The sequence below is a fragment of the Ailuropoda melanoleuca genome, chromosome 13 (assembly GCF_002007445.2).
Source record: "Ailuropoda melanoleuca isolate Jingjing chromosome 13, ASM200744v2, whole genome shotgun sequence".
Lineage (NCBI taxonomy): Eukaryota > Metazoa > Chordata > Mammalia > Carnivora > Ursidae > Ailuropoda > Ailuropoda melanoleuca.
The window spans coordinates 17,898,409-17,916,416 of NC_048230.1; the positions used below are offsets into that span (position 1 = coordinate 17,898,409).

The 18,008-nt window shown below is 39.1% G+C and overlaps 1 protein-coding gene across 1 annotated transcript; it reads right to left on the minus strand.

Moving 5' to 3' along the window:
• Positions 1–15,739: 15,739 nt before the first annotated feature.
• Positions 15,740–17,797, minus strand: KIF2B (kinesin family member 2B). The gene has a single exon (XM_002926068.3). It carries the CDS (start codon positions 17,789–17,791, stop codon positions 15,740–15,742), a length of 2,052 nt encoding a protein of 683 aa, XP_002926114.1. The 5' UTR covers positions 17,792–17,797.
• Between the last annotated feature and the right edge of the window lie 211 nt (positions 17,798–18,008).

Consider the following 18,008-nt stretch of genomic DNA (forward strand, 5'->3'; position numbering starts at 1 on the left):
GTCCTGATTCACTGATTTATATTATCTTCCAGAACCTTATGTTTGTGACCTCTGGCTTAATTGGATGTAAAACTACACACACAAAGAAAAATAAAATATTCCAAGCAATCAGAAATGTGTAGAGTGCTATAAAATATCAGGTCATATTTTATTATAAGGTTATATGTTAATTACAAAACTAAATAACATTATCATATAATATGATGTAATGGGGGGGAATCCCATCCAAGCCACACAGGATTTACAGCCGAGGTCTTGTATCATCTGTTCACACCTTTACCTGTAGATGGTGACATATAAATCGTATTTCCTTTCTAAACATCAGTTTTTTCATCCTTTTACGCAAGCTAGTAAACCCTGACTGTGGTGTGCAGTGTTTGTGTTCCACTCGTATCCCTTTGGATTACTTTTTAAAAATACTGTTTGATGTATCCCTCCCTACTCCTAAATTCTGTATGTTTTTGCTTCCAACAGCAAAACAAAGGACAGCCCTTGTGCTATTGAAACCTATTTTGCCTACAAATGGGACTGAGTTACCTGGAAAATCATGTCTGCCTTGGAAAGGCATAGCCAATGTCTGAAGGCAGTGGGCATGTGGAAGCTTGAATCCCTATCTCCAGTCAGAATTCTGAGACTAATTTGTACTCTGAAATTTTCATGCAGATGATATTAAGTTACCCTATACTATTTTTTTTTTTTTCTGATAAAAGGTCACCCTTACTCCGGATTCCTTTACTTCCTTGGGATTTTTTCCTTACTCTATCTTTTGCATATAAGACCTCATCTCAGGGTCTGATTCCAGGGGAATTAAAACTAAAACACTTACTAGCCAAGCTCACAGTACTGGTGCGAGATATAACATTTCGTATGACAATGGAATGTAAAAATATAAAATACTTAAAAATTCTGGTAGAATTTTCAAGGCAAAATCCCAGTCCTTTTCCATGCTCAGAACTTAGTGAGAGAATTAACCTAAAGAAAATATGAGAATAATCTGTCCAATCTATCCATATCTTTTACATAATGAAGAGGTCAGAAACTCAGTAGGAGTCAAGAACAATGTTTTGATGATGGATACATCACTTCTATAACCAGTTCTATTTGACTCTATAGCAGCAATGAGGAATAACATGGCATTATGGTTTTCTTTTCCATATACATATATGAAATTTTTACTCAAGTTTTATATTACTTTTTGGAGTTAAAGAGGCTCTTCACTTTATCATCATTTAGAAGGTTATTTCTGAGTTGCAAAAATTCTCTCTACATTTTTCCTGTATTACCATGATTTTCTCTGCATTCTCCCATTCAGTCTTGGCTGCCACAATCAGACAGAAAGCATGAGGACACTTTTTTCTTGCATCTGTAGTGGAAATTGTAGCAGCAGACAGTAACTGTACCAAATAAGTCTGCCAAATAGATGCATTCTATAATTCTGATTATGTATTCTGTATACCCTATATTGTCTTCATATGATACTCTTGCTATTATCCCGTAATAATTGCTTTGTTCCATGGCAATATCCAGCTATCCTCAAAGTTAGAATCCACTTTCATTGACAAAATCTGAGAACGAAACTTTCAATTCTCCAGTAGGAGACAAATGTAAGTGGGCTGAAAAGAGACACATTAAGCCTAAACTAACACTTGCAGCTGTTTTGTTAATTTGATTGTCATGATGGTCAATCAGCATGTGTTAAATCACTCAAAAACAAACAATTAAAATATAAGGCGTTCAGTTGTTTTCACACTAAATGATTTTTTTTTAGTCCATTAAATGAGTTAGTTGGTTTAGAAACATAATTTCAGGATAAAAGATTGGTTTGATACACTTCCCTTCCTGTATTTTATACACAATAGGGAACAACCTGGAAAGAAATACTATAGCCATCAAGTTTAACATGTTTTTGTATTAGCTCCAGAAGGTGATTGACTTAAACCAAAATTCTTGTTTTTAATTATTTTAGTCTCAGACTTGATGTGCTTATGAATAAAAACCACTCCCAATTATTCATCTTTTTGGAAGGCAAGCATACATATCTTCACAGTTATTTATGGGAAGGATAACACATACAATGATTTGGGAGTCATCTAGCTGACTACATGGACACAGATACTAGAATATGGAAATTTATGGCAGAACCTGTAACAGTTATGCTCAATCTAAAAATTTACCATAACTTGAAGTATAACTCTATTATAAAAATTCAGTAACTTCTTTTCTTGTCAGTAGCTATGGAAATTTTAAATACTTGTATCTTTCTAGCTTTGAATTGAAGACTATATGTAGAAATCCTAATTATGTAAGATGCATGTGTAAGTATTTATGCCTTCAGAAAAAGGCAAATATGTAATCAAAATTTGCAAATATTTGAAGACATGGCTCCTAAACTCTGATTTAGTTCGGTAGTGAGGCTATAAACACAAAAGAAAATTACAGAGTAATAAGTGTTTCAATGTGCATGATGCTGTAAGAACATATATGAGGGTAACTAATTCAGACTTGGGAACTCACATTATGCTTTACAGAGATGTGCAGAAGTCATACATGGGGACATTTTACCTGAGAATTTTCTAGAAGAACAGATGTGGGAGAGTCCAGGTGAGGTGTGTGTGCACACCTCTGAGAGAGAGGGAGACACTTGGGGGGTGGGGGGGGAAGGAGAGAGGAAGGGAGCGAGAGGGAAGGGGAGGGGAAGATAAGGAGAAACAAGGAGGGAGAGTGAGGAAGAGGGAAAAAGAGAGAGGGAGAGGGATGGAGGGAACAACTCGGATTGTCATGAGGGAAAATGAGGTGTGGGGCAGGCAAGACAGGTGGCAGGAGAACCAGTGAGAAGGGGAGTGGAGTCAGACATGAGAGGGATGAATCTTAAGCAAACCAAAGGAGTGGCAGTGGAAATAGATGAGTTTGAGAGATAGGTATGAGGAAGAGACAGGAGGAGCTGATGGTGTCTTCACCATGAATGGTGCTGATGTAAATGGAAGAGAACAGCAAAAATGTAGTGAGTTTTCTGACTGGGCAATCGGGACACCATACCATAGTGTCTGTTACTGAGAGTGTGTTTCTAGGAGAAGCAGACATTATGATGCCAGGTTTAGATTAACGGTCAGATTTTCAAATAAATTATTTACACTAAAAAGGTGTGATTTTCAAATTCTGCATGTTGGCAATATGTCTTCCTCTAAAGTAGACCTCTTCATTTTAGGTTGGTCTGTTGCCTTAATAGCAGAATGTAGGCAGTGTTCAACTCCTGGAATGGATGCTTCTAAACTAGGTGACATAGGGTAAATTACTAACCTTCTCTGAGATCTCTTTTTATCTGCTTACTTTGGATATTATCATCTAACTTGCTGAATTGTTTTGAAAATTCTGTAAGATAATATATGTAAAGGACCAGACAAGTAAGTAAGTAAGGGTTACTTCTCAACACTTAGCCTCATTTTATGTTCTTACTGTTTTTAAATACACCCCAAAAGATGTGCACAACTTGATCCCTCAAACCTGTAGATATGCCACTCCGCATGGTGAGACTTTGCAGATGTAATTCAGGTTGAGGACTCTGAAATGGAAATATTATCCTGGTTATCTGGGTTGGTCCAATGTAACTGCATGAATCCTTAAAAGCTCTAATCAGAGAGAGAGGTGGTAATGGAGGAAAGATCAGAAAGAGGCAACGTTGCTGGCTTTCAGGACAGAGGGAAGGGGCCAGGAGCCAAGGAATGCAGCTAGACTCCAGGAGCTGGAAAGGGCAATGGAATGGATTTTCCTTTAGAGTCTTCAGAAAGAAACACAGCCCAGCTAACATTTTGATTTTAGCCCAATGATAGTGGACTACTTCCAACGCACAGAACTGCAAGATAATAAATGCATGCTTCCTTTTAAGCCACTAAGCTGATAGTAATTCTTTATGTCATCAAGAGAAACTTTATATATATTTTATTAATATTAACGTTTTATATGAATAAAAGTGAATGGTAACTTTTAAGTAGGGAACAAGGAGATATTTGGAGATAGCAGGATAAGAGGCACAAAACTACAAAGATCCTATGCTTCACATGGATCTGTGTTGCCCAACTCTTAACCTCGAGTCTGCTTTACTCACGTGAGGATGTCAATGGGGAGTTGACCATTGATGGTTGAGTCTCCATTTCTTCTGCCGATTCCATGACATACTGCCTCAGTGGAGGGTGAGGAGATATCGTGAGATCATGAGATGCTTCCTCCATATGATCCCAGACCAGGAAATAGTAACCGTGGCATATGCTTTCAAATTTGTACGTGAACAGAAAGTAACAACCAGCCTTCCTACTTGAGTGGAGGCTGGAAAGAAGGAAATGAAAATGAAGGGGCGTGAAACGAAGGGTACAGGTGAGCTGGGAGGAGAACTCCGGAAGCTACATATGTGCCCCTTGTCTTGTTCTGTTAGGACCTGACTTGGATTGTGTGTCCTCTCTTGACACCTCCAACTCCACCCCTTGCACATAAATAAACCTTAAAGACTTCTATGACATTTATTTAAGGAGGCTATGAGGGGTCGATGAACACTCAACTGTGTGTCGTCATGTGACATAAGCTCAAAAATATTCATTGAAAAAAATGAATATAGAAGCTGCATATATTTTAATTTAAAGGACACAGCTATAGACTGGAGCTTAAACAAAGGCTTGCTATAAAGTCATTCTCTAAAATTTCACTTTTTAAGTCTTACATTTTCAAAGGCTGATTTTTTTTTCCAAAAAAAAAAAGATTATCAATTTGGTCATGTTTATTATTTTAGAAGTTTATTTAGAAGTAAAACAGTCAAATAAATAAATAAATAAATGTAAAATATTCTGATAGTAGAAGAAAATACTGTTTTCAGGGGCCAAGACTCCAGGTAACAATGGGCAGCCTCAAATTCCTCCCTCTCCATTAACAGTCTCTAGAGCTTCCAGCAAATGGTACGTCTCACAAATCTAGAGTGAACCACTGCTCAGAAGCTCTTTGAAGTCCCATTAAGGTTTTGGTTTCCAGTGTTCTGAAACATTATCCACATATCATACACTGAAAAATGCTTATAGTGTCATGTTCAGGTTTCTTTAAAGGGCCATATGTTGGGTTACTCATTTCTTTTGTTGGTTGATGATAAATTAGCTTAGAATCAATGTTATATTCATACATGACCACAAATGCAATCATTTTCATTGAATTGTCCTATCTTTTTTTTACTTTTAAATCATATCATGTTTATTACATGTTTTCTCATAAAATTAAACTCCTTTTCCCCCTGTATCATCTCAATGATCTATTTTGGCTCCCTTTAGAAAGAGACTTATTTAGCTAGAGACTCACTTTTCTATAAGATTCAACCTAATATTTTAATGTCCTTTATGACAAAATCATGAAATGTTTCAAACATGCTAAAAAGTGTAATTTTTTAATAAGAATCAATGTACCCACCATTCATTTATAAAAACTCCTAATTTTGCCTTATTTTGTTTCAGATTTGCTTCCTATTTTTCAGTCAGGAAAACATTTCAGATGCAGTTCAAATTCCATAAAATTAAGTGCCCATCTTTGATTACATTTACTCCCTTTAATTTCCAGAGGTGAACATTCTCCTGAAAGTGATATTTATTATCTTTGTGATTGTTGTATACTTTTTTGCATATGATGTGTCCATATAAATGAGTGGAATTGTTAGGCAGGTTTTTTTTACATGATACGTAAGATCACTTAGCATCTATCATTCTGGAAATTGTTTCTTTTATTAATATTGTTTGATTCAAATTTACCCATGTTGATAGATTCTACTCTGATTCAATCATTATATGTTTTAAAGTATATCAATAAATACATATGCAAGATTTTATCTATTCTATAATAAATAATTTACTACAGCATTTTCAATATTACAGTGATGGAGTTCTTAAAATCTTTTTTAAAAATATATTTATTTATTTATTTATTTTAGAGAGAGAGAGTGTGAGTGGGAGGGGTAGAGGGAGAGGGAGAGAGAATCTCAAGCAGACTCCCTATTGAGCACGGAGTCCATGCAGGGCTCGATCTCATGATCTGAGTTCACTACCTGAGCTGAGACCAAGATCGGACATGTAACTGACTGTGTCACCCAGGCATCCCTACCATGATGTAGTTCTTGAAAATGTGTCCTTGTATACATGTGTGAGAATTCTCTCTAGAGTGTTTACTGCATGGAAATGCTGGATGATGGGATATGTCCATCTTAAAATTTACGTTGTTGTCAAATTACTTTGAAAAGGGAGTGTAGTGATTTATACTTGTACAAGTAGTGTTTAAGAATTCTAATTCCTCGTGGACCCTTGGTGTTATCAACTCTTAAAGTTTTTGCTTAATTGAATGGTAGTGAATGACATCTCAGAGAAAAGCAAGAGTTAGAAGGAAATTGATCACCTTCAGGTCAAGCCCCATACTTTCAAAGACAATAAACAGTATCCAAGAGGGTAAACGACTTTTCTAGTTCATAGATTTAGTTAAAACAGGGGCAAGATGAGAACAGAAACTTGCCTTGAACTCAAAATTCAGTTTGTGCTTTCACAGATTTCATTCATATATATTTGAGTGATTTGTGAGGAGAAAAGTACATCTGTTGTAACATGGAGTTAACTTTCAGAATTGCATCCCATATTTTTATTGCCTTATTTCCCCCTCCCTATTTTTAACAACTAGATCCTGGGCCTTTTGAATAGTGAGGAAACGTTCGTACTCCTAAAGAAGGAGCTGGACTTGATTTTATATTAAAAATTAATTTTTAGACATCACCTATTAGTTTTTTTGGAACAGTACATTTAAGAGAGTTATTCTGAAATGAATCCCATAAAAAATTGCATTGCTTTTAGTTTTTAAATTCTATTTTATATAGCATTGAACAATAGATGTCACTGTTTTGCCGATAAAAATAAATACAGAATTACTTCGATTACTTTTCTTCATAAACAATTCTTGAGCTAAACAGCTAAGTTACAGGGTTCTGGTAGAAAAATTTCAAACAGTGGCAGTGTCTTTTAAATATTAATATCTGCTAGTGTTGTCTCTAAAAAAACAAATTAATATACTCAATGCATTACTTTCTGAATCATTTATATAGAACTAATCTAAAACTGCTCATTTTTTGCCTTATGTTAATGTTTTGACAATTTGGTGTCATTACAAGGAGAATAAGAAGAAGGTCATTTGAGGAGTACCAGCTCAGGTCAGAGAAAGAAACCTTTCAGAGTATGATTAATAATAGTTTAAGTCCATGTCACATGTCACAAGCTGACTTGATTGATAGGGAATCTATACAAAATGGAAATCAGGGAGAGAGGAGTCAGGAAAGAAGAGGTATTGAAAGTAATGCAACTGGATCCAGTTCTAAGGGATGGCCACGCGGTGGACTGTGTTCCAAATCTCACGGCTAGAGTCAAGGCCATATTTAAATTTATATCAATTTTGCCTGAAAAAATCTGAAGTTTTCGACAGGCTAAAGTAAAGCTGCTAAACTGTTGGCAGGAGGGAGATGACCTTTGGGAGAAACAGTGGGGAATATTTAGAGATTGTTTTAATGATAGTTTTTTTTTTTTTCCACACCTGGGACATAGATGGAAGATTAGGTTAAGGTACAAGAAGACTGTTAAAATGTAAGGACACCTGTTTTTTTAAGTTCTTCTTGATTGCAACAGTCTGCTAAAGCCCTAGGAAGCATGTGCCCGATGACAAAAAAAAAATAAATAAAAATAAGTAAAAAGTAAAAAACGCTGAATTCAGAAAGTCTGGTGAATGAGCAAAAGCCAGACCCTGAATCTAACAAGCTGTGTGTCTTGATTGTATTTGTAAAGTGGTTTTGATTTCATGAAGTACGTTTTGTTTTGTTTTGTTTTGTTTAAGATTTTATTTATTTATTTGAGAGAGAGAGAGAGCACAAGCCAGGGGGAAAGGCGGAGAGAGAAGCAGACTCCCCGAGGAGCAGGGAGCCTGAAGTGGGGCTCCATCCCAGGACCCTGGGATCCTGACCTGAGCCGAAGGCAGACACTTAACCAACTGAGCCACCCAGGTGCCCCCATGAAGCACTTTCACATTCATTATCTAGGCTGTTCTCTGCCTCTTCAACCCTTTGCAAAATGACTTTTGGATGATCGTTTCACTCTGGCTGCTCTCTCAGATGTTATTAATGACCTACCAATTGTCAGAATCCACCCACCTACTCTTAAGTCTTTATTTTATTCAATCACTGGGTTTTTGTTTTTGTTTTGTTTTTTAACCTCGTAAACTATTCTCTGTTTAATTCTCTCCTCCCATGGTTCCTGTGCCACTTTTTTTTTGGGGGGGGGGTTTCTTCTACTTTTGTGACCTCTCCTCCTCATCCCCCATCACTGACAATTTTCCACTATCGTTTTAAATGTTCTTTTAAATATCCGTGTTCTCAGATTTCTTCCCCTTGCTCTTTTATCGCTGACTATTTTTCTGAATGACTGTGTTGGTGGGAAATCGTTGAGCCACCGATGTACAATTCATCATTTAACAAATATTTATTTTCATTTATGTACCAGGTACTGTTTTAGGTGCTGGGGACACAGGAGTCACTAAGAATAACACCATCTCTTCCCTTGGTGCTTTGGTTTTTATGAGGAAAAAGGCATGTGTGTGAATGTAATGAATTATTGACTGATGTATCTATACCTTTCCTTCATTGCCCTCATCTTTGAAACACACTTTCTTGTACTCTCAGCCCCAACCCTAGCAGCTAGGAATTTATGGGATTATACTTTTTAGGAGAGGGTTGTCTACATAGAGATTCAGGGAAAAATAAATGGGTCGATATTCCATTTTCGGATATTAAAATGCTTTTAGATTGGACATTAGAGACTGCGGTCTTGCAAGAAAAGGTTTTCAGAAGTGCAAGGGGGAAAGTTTTTGGTTTTCTAAAGTATGGACCTATAGGACTCATGCTATAAAGTTCATTCTTTAAACAACAGAATTTTTCCTGCCTGCTTGCCCAAATAAGATACCAAGGGGTGTTGAATGGGAGAGAACATGAGAGGGGTTAATAGAGGGACAAGTATGATGTGTATCATCTTCCCTTTGAAAAATACCCTCAAGGGTGGTGGTCAAACCCTACCATGATTGATTTAAGGACCCAAGGAGTCACATGTGCAGATTCCTGGTTGGGTTTCAAGATGTTTGAGTCCTCTACAATTGTAGAGAGAGCTGCATGTGGCCAAGCAATGGCTGAACCCAAGCCTACAGAGCCTCAGGGCATGTCTCCGGTAGTGGCTGCTAAGAGCCCAATGTTTTCCTTGTAGGGCTGACTGTGGCAGAGATGTGACAGTGCATGTCGAAGGACCTGGAGGAGCCCTGTGGCTAAGACAGATGAATGGCATTAGCAGGTATGCCATGGAATTGTTTGCTAGATGTCCGTTCAGAGAGCTGAGGACAGGCAAGGGCCAGTGTGAAGATAAGACTCTTTCTTTGGACTGTTTGTGAGCCTAAGCAAATGCTAAAGACTAGACATTCACTTGTGGCAACTGCCCCTGTGAAAATTTTATTACTTTCTGCCACTAGGCAGAATGATTTCTCAAAATATATTAGTGTGTTTTTTGTTTGTTCGTTTGTTTGTTTAAACCAAGAGCTATTTGTTTCCGCCAACTCTAGCTAGGTGAAACTGATAGAAAATAGAAATATCCCCACAAGTGTTGAGTTCCTATAGTGTCGGGGATCATGTGAGATGCTAATGATATAAACCAAAGAGCACAATGTCCCTCTCAAAGAGCCTACATTTTATTGAGAAAGACAATGTTGAACCAGCTTCTGGCTGGTTTTCCTTTCTTCCCACCAAGGAATTCAGCCTCTTCACCACTTGGAATGTCCATTCTGTCCTTTTAGGTCTCTACCAGTTTCCTTCTTCATCATCCAGACTTCGGGGTGGATCATTTTCGACGTTTTCCCCTGCCCCTTTGTCTAAATTAACCATCAACGTCTATATTTCCATACCACTTCTCGTACTAAGATAACACATTTTTTTAATGTATATCTCATTTGTGTGAGGCTTTGTCTCCTCATTTAAATGATAAGCTCCTTAAAGGCAGAGACAATTATATTCCCAAGTTTCTGTTTTTCGCATCTAGGACATAGAAGATTATCAATAAAATCTTATTTTTTGGAACATTTTTATGTTGATTTTCCAAAATCACCCTGTGAAATTAGTGTTGCATTTTTAGACTTTAAAAAAAAAAACAGATTTACAAATAATGAAGAACACAAAAGGTCAAATAACTTTGTCTGAAACCACACATCTACTCAGGTGGCAAAGCCTGAAATCAAATGCAGAATCTCTGACTCTGAATCTGGCATTGCTGCTCTCTTCACTTGTTTGGTTTCACTCTAAGCATTTAGAATCATGCCTTGAGAGTCGTTATAAGATTGACATTCGCTGTGGTCCAGTATCATCTTCTCTTTCTTGTCCTCATAGACCTCATGACAAACAAAAGCCTGAGCATGGTTTATTAACTGGTACCACGTTATTAACTACATACTAACTTTTATTCTCAATTATTTCAGGGTAAAACCCTTTGTACTGGTTGCTTTGATGATTTCTCCCATTTTTCTTCCTCCTGATTACTCCATGTGTTTCTTCTGTTACTGTGCAAGCCTTGTCTTCTAGCTCTGGCTGGTAGACAATTTCCTTCAGGTGAAGGATCACCTCAAACACACAAGTACGGAAGGCTGTCCGACTTTTATCCTTAATCATTGATTTGGTTCAATATCTTCTTTAAGCCATTAAAATTCTCTGGGTGTTATTTTTTTTTCTTTTTAATTACTGAGATTACTTTTCTTTAAGATTAGAAAGGTAATGCCTTGAATAGGAAAAACAATCACATTTCAGAAAGATGATGCCTTAAGGTTTTCTATCAGCAGTTGCTCTTTTGGAGAATAAAAGGAATTGCACAAATACTTCATCAATGACAGGTTTGCTTTGAAGATAATATTCTACACTTCGAATAACAGACAATTTTGACATTTGTTAAAGCAACACATATTAGAAACTGTGTTTCTGCTATTAGAGTGATATTTTAAATCAGTAATCGAACTTCAAAGAAAGAATAATTCACTGATTCATTGAACCAACACATAAATATTTATCTAGGACTCTCCTACTGTTTCATTATGTAGATCATTGAAAATAATGTCACTGAAAAAAAGTCATAGAATGATCATTTAAAAAGTTACTATCACAGATTAACTGTGGGAAGGAGGACCTGAAATTATGAAATCTTAAATTCAGTATTTTAAAAAGCAGTTTTATTAATTGCAAACTCATGCAACAATTTAAAATAAGTTTGTCCACTCCAGGAGTGAAGAAAAACTACTTTAATTAACAGAAGCAAGCTTGTAATTAGCACATCAGCTTTTTGTGTGCAAGTGGATGTTTCCAAAGTACTGAAAGTATTTTATTTTTCTCACTTTAGTAGCTCTGCCATTTTCCAAACAATCTTGTTAGAGCATTAATTTACTTTACAACCCTCCTCTTTAACTTCAGGACATGAAGTGCCAATATTCTCTTTTAGTGGACCCTAATTAATTTTCTGAGTTTTTTCATTTAAATAATATCTAATTTTTTTAAAGATTTATTTTAGAAAAAAAGAGAAAGAGAGAGAGAGAGCATGAGTGGGAGGGGCAGAGGGAGAAGGATAGAGAATCTCAAGTAGACTCCATGCTGAGCATGCAGCCTGATGCAGGGCTTGAGGGCAGGACTCTATCTCACGACTCTGATGTCACGACCTGAGCTGAAACCAAGAATCTGATGCTTAAATGACTAAGCTACCCAGCTGCCCCAATAACATCTTACTTTCTGATGTTCATGTTCTATGGGTTTTGAGATCATTTCAAGCACCATGTATATTCTCAGGAAAACATTAACATTGGTGGAAACATTAATGGGCACTTGTTAAGTACGAATGGCAACTCAACAGAAGCAACTACACTAAGACTAGTTAGTGAGAGAGCAATGTTTTACTAACAGAGAGCTTTTAAGTTGTGTTCTACAGATGTGAATGTAACAATCCTCGGGAAAAATATGTAACTACATATGTAAAGCGCTCTGTGTATATACACACATACATAAATAAGCTTGTATACACAGCTCTTCCTAAGGAGGGTGAAGATCTATAGGTGAATTGGGCTCAGGACTTTCCTCCATTTTTTTCTCTATCTCCAAACCTGTAACAGATATGTAAGAATTAGATAAAAGCCCGTAATAATTAACATATATCTCTAGGTGGCAAATGATGCATGCAATATTGTCCTGTATCCACTTTCCAACAATGGGTACCATTAGTTACCTATGTGGATATGCTGCTCTCTCTTACTTGCTAGGTTTCAGCATAGAATGAAAATCCTCATTAGGTTGAGCTTGACTGTAACTTACTGTAAGAAATACTACTGATATGTAGTTTGTCTATAAAGTCAGGTGTAAATTGCATACTTATTTATGTCAACAAATACAGTGGGCACAATAAAGTTGAATAAAATATCAAAATAGAACAGTTTAGGAAAGCATCAAAGAACAAGGCAGTCAGGACTTAAGGAGCCGAATTGTAGAGAGCCGTAGGGATACTAAGTAGATTAGTGATTGACTAGAGCTAGAGGTAGGGGAATTAAGGGATGACGCATGAAGGGTGCAGGGTTTCCTTTGGGGATGATGAAACATTTTTAATTCGATTGTGGTGATGGATGCACAACACCATGAATATACTAAAAGTCAAAGCTATTAAAAAAAAATCGCAGAGAAAAGAGAACTACATTAAGATGGCCATTACATTCTCTGCCACTGCCTTTCCCTGTGAGGCATTTGCTGATTCTTCTTTTTTTTTTTTTAAATTTTATTTATTTATTTGACAGAGAGAGAGAGAGACAGCCAGCAAGAGAGGGAACACAAGCAGGGGGAGTGGGAGGGGAAGAAGCAGGCTCATAGCGGAGGAGCCTGATGTAGGGCTCGATCCCATAACGCCGGGATCACGCCCTGAGCCGAAAGCAGACGCTTAACCGCTGTGCCACCCAGGCGCCCCTGATTCTTCAATGTAAACAGTAAACCCAAATGAGCAGTAGCCAAGTAAATACTGCTGCAGCTCCATAGGGACGCAGTCTCATAGGAGTCCAAGATGGAAGTTCAGGCCTCCAAGCCAACAGGAATGATTTGGAGAAAAGGGGACCATAGAGGAATGAGACATACCTTTCGTGTGCAAATTCTCCTCAGCTATTCGCTGAATCTACAGCTGTGCATGCACAGAACAATATTCAAAAGAGAAAGAAACAGAAAGCAGTTGAAAAGTGACTTAAAAACTTGTAGGTAATTTAGGAAGCTCACAATTTTAGGAAGGTAAGTTTCCATGAAGGTGGGGAATTTCAGTGAAGATGTCACACATGCTATACTCTAAATTTAAGGGTAGATCAGAACTATGGATCAACGTGGTATGCCCTGACTCTATGTAGATAAATCAGTGTGTAGGAGAAAATTTATAATGTTAAAAGCCTAAGAAAACCTGACAAATTCGTGATCTGAGTATTGAGCTCAAAAAGTTGAAAAAAAAAGTGGAAATTATACAAAGGAGGAAAAATGGAATTAATGAAATGGCAAGAAATATACAATAGAGAAAATAAATGGCCAGGAGTTGTTTCTTTGACAAGCCTAATATAATTTATAAACATATTACAAGTCTGATTAAAGGAAAAAAAGGTACAATATCAGGAATGAAAACTTAGGAACCAAAAATATGACCATTAAAGCTCATGAGCATACTCTAGTTCTGTGATAATAAATTAATACAACTTATTAAAACTGTATAAGAAAGAAATACTAAATCTAAATCATCTTATATCCACTACATACATTGAATCAGTAAAATCTTCCCATGAAGAGAACTCTGAGTGAGATAAGACTTGTAGGGTGCGCAAGGTGGTAGAATAGGAAGTCCCCAGCTCCTATCCTCGTCAATAAATGCTAGCGCCATCCACACACAAAAATGTGGTTTTGGGAGCTTGGGGATCCAGGCAGGGGTTGATGAAATTCCAGCGAAGCCTAAGACTGAGGAGAGCTGCTTGGAGAAGGCGGTCCCAGGTCTTAATGGCAGGTTTGCCAAACATAGTCACTTGCAGACTCAAAGAAATCGTATACCCTGTGGACTGAGTCTCACTTGGCTCTGGTCCTGCAACTAGCTCCTTCTGCTGTTGATCTCCAAAGTTTCATTTGGTTTAAAAATAATATATAACTTTACTTGCACAGAGAAAGCAGCAGAGGGGGAGATTATTTAGAGACCATAATCTTGTCTAGATACTAAAGACCAGGTGTTCCCGATGATCCTAATTGTTTTATACTGATAGCTGTTTGCTAGGACATTACTGTTCTACTCTCTAGTAGTTATGTGTCAGTTTTCCTTAGTGTCAGTGAGTTCTTTGCAACTTAGAGGAAAAATTTTGAAAACAGTAGGACATAACTGCCAAAGGTAGTAACAGAATTTGGACACTCATTTTCTGTGCCTGCCAAATTCCCCAGTCTGCCATGTACTTTCTTTGCAAATCATTTCACTTTATTCCTTAAAAAGGGAATTTGGAACTGGTGGACTTGGAAGCAAAAGATCCTTAATTGTGTCATTATAGCATTTTATCAATATGTTTGCTTAAGGTAGATGTGTATTAGAGTATTATATTTGTATTTGCAAATTATATTAGCTTCTGTCACCTTCTATTTTTCTTCCCAAAATGATGGAGTTCGTGATCTCTGAATCGGGAATTTTTTTTTTCCTTATTTAATTGATTTAAGACATTGATATCTTCCACATTCCCTGTGAGGCCTTTATGGGATGTGTCCTGTTTCAGGCCAGAACCTTTCTACTACTTTGCTGACTGGCTCCTTACCTTAGCTTGTTGGAAGAAAGCTTTTTATGTGAATTATGTAAGCACAAAATTTGGCAAGAAAGTAAGAGGGAAAAAAAGCTTAAAGACACCATAGTCAACAAAGCCAATTCTTATGTAACATACATATACACACACTTTATCACTCTCAGGAAGCACAGTACTTTGCCAATTTCAGCTCAAAGATTAAAAATAAAAATCTCTCTCAATTTTAGGTTCTCACACAGAGTCCCTGAAAGAAAATCCCTCCCTACCCCACCTCCCCTATTATGACTGGAGCTTAGAAACCATTTGAATCTACACATCAATGCAACAGAAAGAGATTCATGAGTGGGTTTCATTAGATTTAAGCCATTGTGTACCCCTGGACCCTTTAATCTGCAATGTGATGCCTTCCTGGTCACAGATTTGGGGTATCTGGTTTCATCACAGCTAGACTCTTTCTACAGCTGGGTTTCTCAGCCTTGGTACTATTGATATTTTCAACCAGATAGTTATTTGTTGTGGGAGTCTGTCTGGTACATCGTAGGATGTTCCATAGCATCTCTGGACTTCACCTAATAGATGCCAGTATCACTGCCCCCTCAAACTCAGTTTTGACAATGGAAAATGTTTCCAGACATTGTCAAATGTCCCTGGGAGGCCAGTGGTCCCCAGTTGAGCACCAATGTCCTACAAAATGAAAACAAACTACAGAAATACGAAGGAAGAAGAGAGAGGACATTTCTGACAAGCATATTTTAAGATGTTTTAAGCTTTCCAGGAGGATCTTTATGTCTAGATAATTTGGACATTTTCTTTTATAAGAGAGGTAGGGGCCACAGCAGTGTATCCATCATTTCAGATCTGACCTCTTGCCATTGGCTCCACCATACTTGGTCTTCTTTTGGAGGTCAGCTCGTAATAATTTCAGTTTCTTTTGAATCTCAGTCAGAATACCTATTTTCTGATCCAAAATGGACAATAACTGGGCAATGTAAAAATCAACATCATAGTTTACCCCACCAGCTGTCTCCTGGATGTTGTTCCCTGGCCATTGGCTTGATTCCTTCCATGAAGTCCTTGTATCCTCCGCTAATGGAGTGGATAATGTTTCGATGTCTTTAGCCTGTTCTTCCTCCTCACTCTGTATACAAGGTATTTTAATAAATCCATCCCTCTGAAGGAATGTTTTTGAATCTCTAATGTGATTTTCCAACATCCTTGGCACCTCAGGTCCAACCGGATAGAGACAACGATGATGTGGCCTTAAATCCAGAGTCAGTTCTTTCACTCTATTTGCGTATCTTAAAGTGTCGAGGGTGTTTTCGCAAGAGGCCATCCCTGGAGAAATAGTAGCAATCATACAAGTGGAGGAGTTCTGGCCTATAAAGGAGTCCCGGAGCACCTGCGTCAGTTTGCTGGCTCTGAATGGGGTATGAGACTTGTTCTGACCCAGAGCCCGGATGCATTCTTTGAGAGCGAGTAGGCTTTTATTAATCTCTGCCCCTTCCAACTGCCTTTTCCGGTTGGCTTTGGCAGTATCTGCTCCTCTTTCGTTCCCAGCTAAGTCAACGAGGGAGAACTTGCCGTGCAGTTTCCCTCCTGACTTTAGGATGATCTGGAACACTGCGTGGCTCCTGGATGAGTGGGCATTGACTGATGTCTGTCCAGAAGTCCGACAGCTGTTTCCTAATTCCACGAGGTTCAGCACCTCTTCCACACTACACACCTCCTGCTCCTGCAGGCCGACCACCTGGATTTGCTGATTGCCATCCTCAAGGACTTGCAGCTTCTTCTTCCAGTTCAACAAATCATACACCTTGCCCCCATAAATCTCAAAAAATGTCCCATAGACTTTGAGGTCCAGCTTCTCATAAGCTGTGGTTTTGAGCAGGAGGAAGACGTCCTGCGCCACCAGGGCATAAATGCCTTTAGAACAATCTTGGTCCCTTCCCGAAAAGGCCCCGCCCATAGTGTGCGTTTTCCCACTGCCTGTCTGCCCATAGGCAAAGCAGGTGGCCATGCCCTTACGGAAGATGGACTCCACCAGCGGCTGGGCAGTGAACTGGTACACTAACTCATTGGAGGCAGTGTCATCGAAGGCATGGTCGAAGCAGAAGGTCTGGTTCTCCAGGTAGCGAGTGAGGTCTACCTTTTGCTTGGACTCATGCACCATGACCACGTTGTCCGAGGGGATGGTGATGATGTCCAGGTCCTTCATGGTGGTCTCTCGCTGGTTCAGCGGACGCTTCCTCACGCAGACGCAGATCTGGTGGTCTTCCCGCGGCTCCAGGCTAGACACCTTGCTGCAGTCCAGGTGCCTGCGGTACTCTTTGATCATGCACATGATCTCGTAATTGGGGTTTCCTGTGTTGACATTGAGGGCACGCTGGGCTCGGATCTCCAATTGCAGTCGCCTGCGCTTCTCTCGCTGTTTTTGCAGTTTCTCAATTTCCCTTAGGCAGGGAGACTTTTTCCGCTTCATCAGGCAAGGATTGCTGGGGACCCTCAGAGCCAGGCTGTCCCCTGAGGGCGTTTCGTTTTTCTGTGGGACAGCCGCAATCCACCCCGTGGCGGTGCACTGGTCCCTGATGGCCGAAGAGGGCGCCAGAGACACCGGCAGCAGGGAGGACGGCCTGGGGTGTTCGGCACAGGCCAGCGCTGGATTCAGCAGGAATATGGTCTCTAGGTCAACCTTCTTGCCCTTTTTGACTCCTTTTTCGACCCACTCTACCGTGACCCAAGAGTTTTCTCTTTTGATCTCTGTGACCACAGCAAGATGGATCCGCCCGTCGCTGCGTTGGATCGCCACGCAGATGCCCACTTGGACGTCTCCCGAGTGCGGCTTCAAGGGTTTCAAGGATGCGAGGCGAGGGGCAGCGGGGAGGCATAATTGGCTGGCCATGGTGAAGGATGGAGGTGTCAGGGCTCGCTTTCGGGGGCCCTTGGGGTTGGAGCAGCAGGACCTGAGCCCAAGCCAGCCTGAAGAGCCCAGGGCACTGAGGCGCTTGGGGCTTGAACCTGCCTTTGTGAGTCCCATCCTAGGGCTCCGCCTGAGCCACTGGCGTCACAAAGGAATGGAGACAGGAGGCAGTGGAGCCTAGGGGCCGCTAGGTGAAAGC